At 57.8% G+C, this 10339-nt stretch overlaps 2 protein-coding genes across 2 annotated transcripts in view; both read right to left on the bottom strand.

Moving 5' to 3' along the window:
• Positions 1-533: 533 nt before the first annotated feature.
• On the bottom strand, positions 534-2567 carry LOC128670943 (uncharacterized). Its single transcript, XM_053746973.1, has one exon. It carries the CDS (start codon positions 2565-2567, stop codon positions 534-536), a length of 2034 nt encoding a protein of 677 aa, XP_053602948.1.
• A 6479-nt stretch (positions 2568-9046) lies between these two features.
• LOC128670942 (uncharacterized) overlaps positions 9047-10339 on the bottom strand; it is a 1971-nt gene continuing 678 nt past the window's right edge. The window contains exon 1 of the mRNA XM_053746971.1: positions 9047-10339. This exon is cut by the window's right edge and continues 678 nt beyond it. Coding sequence (XP_053602946.1) covers positions 9047-10339 — 1293 coding nt within the window.

Below are 10339 nucleotides of genomic sequence, written 5' to 3'. Positions count from 1 at the left end.
AATCGACGCCCCGTTCCGCCGCACGCATGTGTCGACGTTGCCCCGGTTTAGGACTTCAAGCCCCAATCCCACAGCCCAATCGTACAGGGCCTCTCCCCTCGGATCGTCGACAGGAGAGCCCCAAGCCGAGTGCTTGGCGTTGAGGTCTCCCATCAGTAGCACCGGTGCTGGCGCCGCTCTCCCTATTACCTCACCCACCCTCTCGAGAAAGTCCTCGAAGGCACGCAGCGGCCTATTGGGGGAGAAGTATGCCGCAACTATGGCAAACTCCCCCCATTTTGCCGCCGCGTATCCCGGACCGCTATCGATTCTCGAGAGAGGTGGGCGATCCCCAGTTCGGGGAGAGGTAATTGCCACCAGCCCGTCCGTGTCTCCGATCCAAGTAGGAAGGGGGGGGACACAATACGGTTCCACCACGACGGCAGCACCAATGGCCCACTCCGCCACGTGCTGGACTAGGAGGTCCTGTGCACGGGCGCAGTGGTTAATGTTGGCCTGCAGCACCTCTGCCTGTTGCGGAGACCCGCCTGGCATTAGTGCTCCATCGTGGTGCCCTCAGGGGTTCCCTTGTTTGGGGGGGCCAGTTTGCCCCGTGTGCGCGGCGGATTGCACGAGGGGCCGCCCATAACGTGTTTGGCGACCAACTTGTGCGCAAAGCACACCGCGCACCAGGGTTCACTGGCCTCGCACGCGGACGAGACGTGCCCCGCTTTGCCACAGCGATGGCATAACTCGGACCTGTCCACCGGGGACGGGCAGAGGGCTCTAGTGTGGCCAATGCCCATGCACCGGAAACACCGCATGGGCAAGGCCTCCAGCCCCCTGACCTTGGCGGCCGTCCAACCAACAAGGAGACGCCCCTCGTCTATGAGGGCGTTGGCAGCCGCCACAGGGCAGGTGATGATCACCGACGCCGTCATATCCGGCGCCATGCGAATATTTCCCACCCTGACTTGTCCCGGTAGACATTTTCCCGCCCTCGCTGTGGCCTCTTTTAGGGCCTCCGGCGTTACTCCCTCATCAAGGCCAGAGACCCTGATTTGTGCCGCTTTAAACGGCCTCGTCACCTCCGCTTCTCCTCCAATGACCTCCCGGAGCTTCTCTGCGAGGCTGTCCGCTGCAGCCCCGCTGTTAGCTCCGGGTATTTCAATTATACGAGCCCCCGTTGCCGTGCCACGCACAGCCGACACATGGTCCACCCCTATCGACGAAAGGTCGATGGTGGTGGCCCTCGTTATCACCGCTCGGTAATCCATTTTGGATTCCGGCTTGAGGGTCACCACCACCGCCGAAGTCTTAGGTGGGGTGAACCTAATCTTTTTAGGCGGCTGTGCGCTCGCCTTGGGGGCCTTCACTGGGGTAGGCTCAGGCTGGGCAGAAGGGGAGGGTTTGTTCCCCTTCTTTTTCCCCCTTCTAACCACCTCAGCCCACCCCTGTTCACCTTCCTGAGGCGGAGGTACAACGGCAGGTACCTCGGCAGGCGCCTGGGCCTGCACCGTCGCTTGTTTGGGCTGCTTTTTAGCCGGGGCGGCTTTGGGTGCAGGCCCAGGTCGTGCTGGGGGCATGAGATTAGCCCCCGCAGCTGCACCAGCGTAGCTCCGTCCCGTTCCTGGGGCCGGTGTACCAGGTGGGGCCTCCTTCCTCCTCTCGTCGGCTGCGAGTGGCGGCCGAACGATCGGTTCCGGGGCCAGGATGCCCCTCTTCTCCGCCTCCTTGAGGCGGTCATTCACCATACCCCCCAGCCTGAGGAATATGTCCCTCTCAAAGGACTCCTTCCATTCGGAAAGGAGTCCCCTGATGTCCTCAAGCGAGGGGGCTCCCGCCGCTGGATGGGCCTCGTTCAGCGCCGACGACGTGCGCTCGGCAAAGGCCGTGCGCAGGGCCTTCGTCTCCTGCTGGAGGAGCGAAAGCTGCTCCCGCATTCTCTTATTGTCCGCTCTGAGAATGCGGACAGCCTCCGACTCCTCACACTGGGCCTCAATTTTGCCCGCTGCCACGATTATATCATGGCAGGCCTCATTCATGGCCCGCCATGCCGTCCCCTTCAGGTTGCCGGACTTTCCGGCCTCCGCCAGCACCTTCTGGGCAGCCGCCCTCACCACCTCAAGGTGCTCGTCCACGAGGCACCTTTTTCCGCTCTCCTCGCTGGCCTTCAAAAACTTGCTGGTACCAGCCCTGTCCAGCTCGCGTTCAAATTCGGCGTAATCCGCCGAAAGATCGCGGAGCCTCTCCCTTGCCTCGGCCGTCCCGGAATAGGATCCCCGACGAGCAGCCCGGCCCCTCGTGACAGAGGAAAGCTTATTGGAGGCCCTTTCAGCCTCCTCAACATCCTCCGAAGCTTTCCTCTTTGGGGCTTGACCCCGCTGCTTCCCGCCTAGCTTAACATCCGGGAGCCAGACTGACCCGTCCGAGTCGGCGTCGGAAAAGTAGAGCGACTCCGATCGACTAATCGCCGTCTTCTCGCTCTCCCCCACACTCATCCCCTCCTCTTTATTCCCCCCGGTTGATCTCTTCCCCCTTGGGGTCAGAGACCTTCCCCTCGAAGCTTTGGCCACGTTCCTACCCATGTTGGGCCAGAAGTGACCAAGTCAAACAAAATTGGCCCCTAAAGGGGCAAAAACAAGGCAAAATCCACAGACAGGGGGCAGCAATTGGCCCCTGCCTGGTTGCAAAAAGTTGAGCTACCCCGCACCAGCGGTCTGGTAGCTGTGGTCAACAGCACAACCTTACTTTTTGCAAAAAAGAATAGGATCCTGCCAGTGCCTCAACTCCACAAGGAGCCAAGACACTGAACCCGTCAAAAACAAAACCAAAAGAAAACTCTTGATGCCAAAAACCACCAAGACACCTCAAATTGCACTCAACACAACCTCAGCGCACTTAATACACTTCAGTATCAGCACTACACCTCAGTATCAGCACTACACCTCAGTATCAGCACTACACCTCAGTATCAGCACTACAACCTAACCTAACCTAACCTAACCTAACCTAACCTAACCTAACCTAACCTAACCTAACCTAACCTAACCTAACCTAACCTAACCTAACCTAACCTAACCTAACCTAACCTAACCTAACCTAACGAACTATACGCTATAGCCCAAGCCTTGGAGTGGCTTCGCGCTCGGAACCACTCCTTGGCAAAAATATTCACAGATTCTCTCTCCGCTCTAAAGGCTATCCAGGACCGTAGCAACACAGACCACCTTGTGAATCGCATTCACAAGGACCTGTTCTTGCTGCGGTCCAGGAACCAGATGGTGGACTTCGTGTGGACGAAGGCTCACGTCGGGATAGTGGGAAACGAGATCGCGGACGCGGCAGCCAAAGCGGCGGCCTCCAAAAAGACCGCGTCCGAGGTCAATTTCTTCCCACTGTCCCACGCCAAGCGACTCCTGAAAGCGAAAACGCTACAGGCTTGGCAGGCGGAGTACCAGTCGACCACACAGGGAGCCACCACCAAAACCTTCTTCCCGCTAATCTGTCACATCCCTCCCGCTCTAAGCGCCTTCAAAATTTCCTTCTCTCTCACTCAGATTCTAACTGGCCACGGATTCCACAAAGCTTACCTCTCCAAATTTAAAATCATCGATGACGACAAATGCCCTTGCGATGGCACTACAGCCCAAGATATACCACACCTTCTAAGAGAGTGCCCTATATTTGGCAAGACACGCCATGACTACGTCACGGCGTGTCTACGCAATAAAATCGACGAATTTGACCTGATCCAGACCTCAAGCAAAGAGGAAACGACAACGACATTTTTGAAATTGGTAGACAATATCGTCTACAGCCTCAAAACTATCAATGGGACATAAATCTCTAAAATCTATCATTTCTCCCAAAAACCTCCTCCCCTCCTAACATAACACAGATAGATGCACGCAACTTTGTATCAAATAGCAAAGAAAAACGTGCATCTAAACTTAGTGATTTATGTAAAACTGTGCCCAAATCAAGCTACTATTCCTAATATTTCAAAAAAAAAAAAAAAAAAAACCTAACCTAACCTAACCTAACCTTTTTTTTTTTTTTTTTTTTTTTTTTTTTTTTTTTTTTTTTTTGTTTTCGCAGGGGAATGCATTTACGCACTGAGTGTGGGACTCCTGGGCAGCTAATCGGCCCAGACTACCCACTAAACCCCTGCGGATGCCATCGGCCGCTTTACAAAGAGGCGCCTCGGATCTAACTAGCACAAGGCGCCTCAGCGACTGGCCGGTCTCTTTCACCAGAGACCGGACTCTCCACTCTCAGGGGCCCTCCGACATCTGGAGGACCCCTGCCGCCGGGTGGGACCTCTGTCCCACCGATTCAGGGGGGGCGCCCGCAGGCGCGCCCCCAACCACCAAGGCGAGCCGCACGCCATCCAGTCCGGAAGCAGACCGGAGGCAGCGGCTCTCCGTCTTATTCGGCCGCAGAGGATAGGGACAGCGGCGCACCGTAATACCGGCAGTCCTCCTCCTCTGCGGCCCCACCGACCACCATGCCTGCGCCATGGCCGCGCCTCATTCGGCCGCAGAGGATAGGGACAGCGGCGCACCGTAATACCGGCAGTCCTCCTCCTCTGCGGCCCCACCGATCACCATGTTTGCGCCATGGCCGCGCCTGGTCGCGGAGGATAGGGAGAGCGGCGCACCGTAATACCAACCCCTCCTCTTCCCCCGCGACCCCTACCACGGCTGTAAGAGTAGAGGGCTTAGCCCCCTTCTCTCACAGCCACTGAGCCAATTGGCTCTCCAACCTGGGTTACCCGACATGGGTAACCCACCACCAGTTGCCAGGACATTTGCCAACGGCTAACAAGACCCCTAAACGGGGAGTTATTAACCGTCGCCCAGGGTGCACCAGCCCAATAACTTGTCAGCCGCCGCTATCACCGAATCAAAGATCAAGTGACAGAAGCAAACCTTCAAATCATCGAGCCAACGTGGAGGTTTCCTGACAGTAGCACCCCAACCTAACCTAACCTAACCTAACCTAACCTAACCTAACCTAACCTAACCTAACCTAACCTAACCTAACCTAACCTAACCTAACCTAACCTAACCTAACCTAACCTAACCTAACCTAACCTAACCTAACCTAACCTAACCTAACCTAACCTAACCTAACCTAACCTAACCTAACCTAACCTAACCTAACCTAACCTAACCTAACCTAACCTAACCTAACCTAACCTAACCTAACCTAACCTAACCTAACCTAACCTAACCTAACCTAACCTAACCTAACCTAACCTAACCTAACCTAACCTAACCTAACCTAACCTAACCTAACCTAACCTAACCTAACCTAACCTAACCTAACCTAACCTAACCTAACCTAACCTAACCTAACCTAACCTAACCTAACCTAACCTAACCTAACCTAACCTAACCTAACCTAACCTAACCTAACCTAACCTAACCTAACCTAACCTAACCTAACCTAACCTAACCTAACCTAACCTAACCTAACCTAACCTAACCTAACCTAACCTAACCTAACCTAACCTAACCTAACCTAACCTAACCTAACCTAACCTAACCTAACCTAACCTAACCTAACCTAACCTAACCTAACCTAACCTAACCTAACCTAACCTAACCTAACCTTTTTTTTTTTTTTTTTTTTTTTTTTTTTTTTTTTTTTTTTTTTTTTTTTTTTTTTTTTTTTTTTTTTTTTTTTTTTTTTTTTGTTCTCGCAGGAGGAAACCCATTTACGGGCGACCCAGGGGAAGAACATCTCCCCCGGAGTGTGGGGCTCCCAGGCCGCTGCCGGCCCAGACTACCCACTAAAACCTCCTGCGGCGTTTTTCAACCGACCGTTGATGGGGGCGCCATGGGATCGCGGACATTTCACCACGACGCCCCCCGGTTCTGCCTCGCCAGGCGTCCTCACCGTAGCAGACGACGGGCGTATCGTGCCCGCCGCCTGCCACCTCTGCCTCTCCTATTCAGAGGGGCGTCGGCTTGCGCCTCACGCACCCTCTCGGCGGCCTCCTTCTGCGACATGACAGCCTCGCAGAAGGAAGCCACAGCATCCCAACACCTTTCGCTGCACAGCATCTTTTCTACGACGCTGTGCAGCGAAAGGTCGTCTCCTCCCAGTTCCACGACGAGAACGACTCTCTCCTCTGCCCACTTTTCGCAGTCTGCCAGAGTGTGTTGGGCCGTATCATCCGGCTCCCCACACTCATGGCAGACCGCGCTCACCTCTCTCCCAATCCTGTGCAGGTAATGACCGAAGCACCCGTGTCCGGTCATTACCTGCGTCAACCTGTAGGTCAGCTGGCCGTGACCTCTTCCGACCCAGTCTGCGAGCGATGGCAGGAGCGCCCCAATGGTTCTTACACCATATGGGGAGTTCTCCAGCTCGACTTTCCATCGCTCGCGCAATCTGTCCACGGCCAGCTGCCTGACCGCCCTCATTTCCCTGGGAGCGAGCCTGATTTCAAGTGACCTGCACCTGGCCCGCTCCCGGTACACTTCCGTTTGTACCTGGGCTTCTAGTTCCCATGGCGGGGTTCCGGCAAGAGCACAAGCTGCTGCCCAAGCCACCGTCACATAGGCCCGGGCGATGCGATTGGCCACCACTTTTTGTGGCCTACGCAGCCGGGCCTTATTGGCTGTGGAGAGCCTGTCCGACCAGATCGGCGCCCCGTACAGCGCCATGCTGCGGGTAACTCCCGCATACAGCTGGCGGCACGAGGCGCCAGGCCCTCCAACATTGGGCAGCAGACGGCTCATTGCCGACGCTGCGCCTATTACTCGGGGAGCCAGTTGACGAAAGTGCTCCCCGAAGTCCCAGCGTGAGTCCAGGATGATGCCCAAGTACTTTATGTACGGCTTCACCTGGACTCTCTCCCCGCCAATGGGAACGCATTCGTTCGAGGGCGGTCTCCATCTTCTTTTCCTGCCGAAGGCAATGACCTCGCACTTGCTAAGGGCCACCCTTAGTCCCAGCATCCTGATGCGTGTGAGCATCAGGTCTGCTGCGACCGCCGCAGCCCTAAGGGTGCTCTCCAACTGCTCCCCCCGGACAGCCACCATTGTGTCATCTGCATAGCAGATAACTATTGTCCGGGGGGGTAGGGCCGCGCGGATGGCCCAGTCGAAACCGACGTTCCACAGCAGGGGGCCTAAAACCGAACCCTGGGGAACGCCGCAGGTCATCGCCCTCGACTTCCGTCCCTCCTTGTCCTCGTAGAGCACCTCCCTCCCTGTAAGGTAGTGCCCTACGAGGTTCCTTAGATAGAGGGGCACTCCGTGATACCGGAGCGCCTCCTCTATCACTTCATAAGGGAGGGAGCCGAAGGCGTTCGCAATATCAAGCGATACGCCCACGGCCCCTCCCCCTCCCCCAATTGCTTCCTCCGAGAATGTCCTCAGGGCCCCGATGGCGTCAATGGTGGACCGCCCCTTTCGAAAGCCATATTGGCAGTCCGACACATTGGGTCCATCATTTTCCAGATGCCGGGCGATTCGGGCCGCCACGATACGTTCCAGCAGTTTACCCGTCTCGTCCAGCATCAGGAGGGGCCTCCACCCCGAAGGAGAGTCCTCAGGCCGGCCTTCTTTCCTAATAAGGACAAGCCGGCCTTCTTTCCACGGCTTTGGGAACCGCCCCGTCGACAAGCAGTCGTCGAACAGTTCTCTGAGGCGGCTCCCAATGTGTTTCGCCGCCACCGGGAGTATTGGACCGGGGACTCCGTCTGGGCCTGGGGCCTTTCTGCGGCCCTCCAGACGCTTTAGTCCCCAGTCAAACTCCTCATCCGTTACCGGTGGCACACTCGCCGCGGTGGACTCCCGTTCAGGGGCCGACATCCTCGGAGGGACAAATTCCTCAGCAGAGGGGAACAGGCCTTCCACGATCCGCTTGAGGAGGTCCGGTTCCATGGAGGCCGTGGGGGGGGCGTATCGCAGTTTGTTGCGAACAGTCCTGTATGGCCTCCCCCATGGGTCCCTGTCGAGCGTGGCCAAGAACTCCTTGTAGGCGTCGTCCTTGGCCTTGGCTATCGCAGCCGACAGGGTCCTTTTGGCCTCCTGGAGAGCGAGGTGCAGCCGCGCCTCCTCTCCGTCAACGACATTACGCCGCCGTCTGCAACGCGTATATTCGCGTCGGGCTCGGTTACTGGCGGATCGGAGAGCAGCGATCTCTTCCGACCACCAGTGAACCGCCGTTTTTGCAGCCGGCGGCCCGGACCTCCTCATCGAAGCGTCACAGATCCGCGTGAGCGACGCACGAAGGCCTGTTGCCCTCTCGTCCACACCAAGGGAACGGCTTGGTGTGGGTCTAATCCAAGCCTCAGTCATGGCCGCCTCCTCAGCCAGGTCCCTGTCGAGGCTAGCCAGACTCCATCTCGGGAACCCCCGGTCCCGCCCCCTCAAGCCCTGTACGGGCTGCTGGGGCCTGTTGGAGACCCCCATTCGGATGTACCTGTGGTCCGAGAGGGTCTCCACGTCCTCCAGGACACGCCAATCCACGACACGCGCGGCAATGACGGGGCTCGCAAAGGATATGTCGACAATCGACGCCCCGTTCCGCCGCACGCATGTGTCGACGTTGCCCCGGTTTAGGACTTCAAGCCCCAAACCCACAGCCCAGTCGTACAGGGCCTCTCCCCTCGGATCGTCGATAGGAGAACCCCAAGCCGAGTGCTTGGCGTTGAGGTCTCCCATCAGTAGCACCGGTGCTGGCGCCGCTCTCCCGATTACCTCGCCCACCCTCTCGAGAAAGTCCTCAAAGGCACGCAGCGGCCTGTTGGGGGAGAAGTATGCCGCAACTATGGCAAACTCTCCCCACTTTGCCGCCGCGTATCCCGGACCACAACCAATTCTCGAGAGGGGTGGGCGATCTCCAGCTCGGGGAGAGGTGATTGCCACCAGCCCGTCCGTGTCTCCGATCCAAGTAGGAAGGGGGGGGACGCAATACGGCTCCACCACGACGGCAGCACCAATGGCCCACTCCGCCACGTGCTGGACTAGGAGGTCCTGTGCACGGGCGCAGTGGTTGACATTGGCCTGCAGCACCTCTGCCTGTTGCGCAGACCCGCCAGGCATTAGTGCTCCATGGTGGTGCCCTCAGGGGTTCCCTTATTTGGGGCCAGTTTGCCCCGTGTGCGCGGGGGATTGCACGAGGGGCCGCCCATAATGTGTTTGGCGGCCAACTTGTGCGCATAGCACACCGCGCACCAGGGTTCACTGGCCTCGCACGCAGAGGAAATATGCCCTGCTTTGCCACAGCGATGGCACAACTCTGACCTGTCCACCGGGGACGGGCAGAGGGCTCTGGTGTGGCCTATACCCATGCACCGGAAGCACCGCATGGGCAAGGCCTCCAGTCCTCTGACCTTGGCGGCTGTCCAACCAACGAGAAGACGCCCCTCGTCGATTAGGGCGTTGGCAGCCGCCACGGGGCAAGTGATAATCACCGCCGCTGTCATATCTGGTGATATGCGGATGTTGCCCACTTTAATTTGTCCCGGTGGACATTTTCCTGCCCTCGCTGTGGCCTCTTTAAGGGCCTCTGGCGTTACTCCCTCGTCGAATCCAGAGACCCTTATTTGGGCCGCCTTGAACGGTCTTGTGACCTCCGCCTCAGTCCCTATGACCTCCCGGAGCTTCTCTGCGAGGCTGTCCGCCGCAGCCCCACTGTTAGCCCCGGGTATTTCAATAATGCGGGCCCCCGTTGCCGTGCCACGGACAGCCGCCACATGATCCACCCCAATTGACGACAGGTCAATGGTGGTGGCCCTCGATATCACCGTGCGGTAATCTAGTTTAGATTCCGGCTTGAGGGTCACCACCACCGCCGAAGTCTTGGGTGCAGCAAATTTGACTATTTTAGGCGGCTGTGCGCTCGCCTTGGGGGCCTTCGCTAGGGTAGGCTCAGGCTGGGCAGGAGGGGAGGCTTTGTTCCCCTTCTTTTTCCCCCTTCTGACCACCTCAGCCCACCCCTGTTCACCTTCCTGAGGCGGAGGTACTTCGACAGGTTGCCCAGTAGGTGTCTGGGCCTGCACCGTCACTTGTTGGGGCTGCTTTTTGGCTGGTGTAGCCTTGGGTGCAGGCCCAGGTCGTGCTGGGGGCATCAGGGTAGCCCCCGCAACTGCACCAGCATAGCTCCTCCCAGCTTTTGGGGCCGTCGGTTCGGCCTCCTTCCTCTTATCGGCCGCCAGAGGCGGCCGGACAATCGGCACCATGCCCCCCAGCTTGAGGAACATGTTCCTTTCAAAGGACTCCTTCCATTCAGAGAGGAGTCCCCTAATGTCCTCCAGCGAGGGGGCACCCACCGCTGGTTGGGCCTCATTCAGCGCCGATGCCGTGCGCTCGGCAAAGGCCGTGCGCAGGGCCTT

Source organism: Plodia interpunctella, chromosome 6 (assembly GCF_027563975.2).
Source record: "Plodia interpunctella isolate USDA-ARS_2022_Savannah chromosome 6, ilPloInte3.2, whole genome shotgun sequence".
NCBI lineage: Eukaryota > Metazoa > Arthropoda > Insecta > Lepidoptera > Pyralidae > Plodia > Plodia interpunctella.
This window is presented reverse-complemented; position numbering and strand designations above follow the sequence as displayed.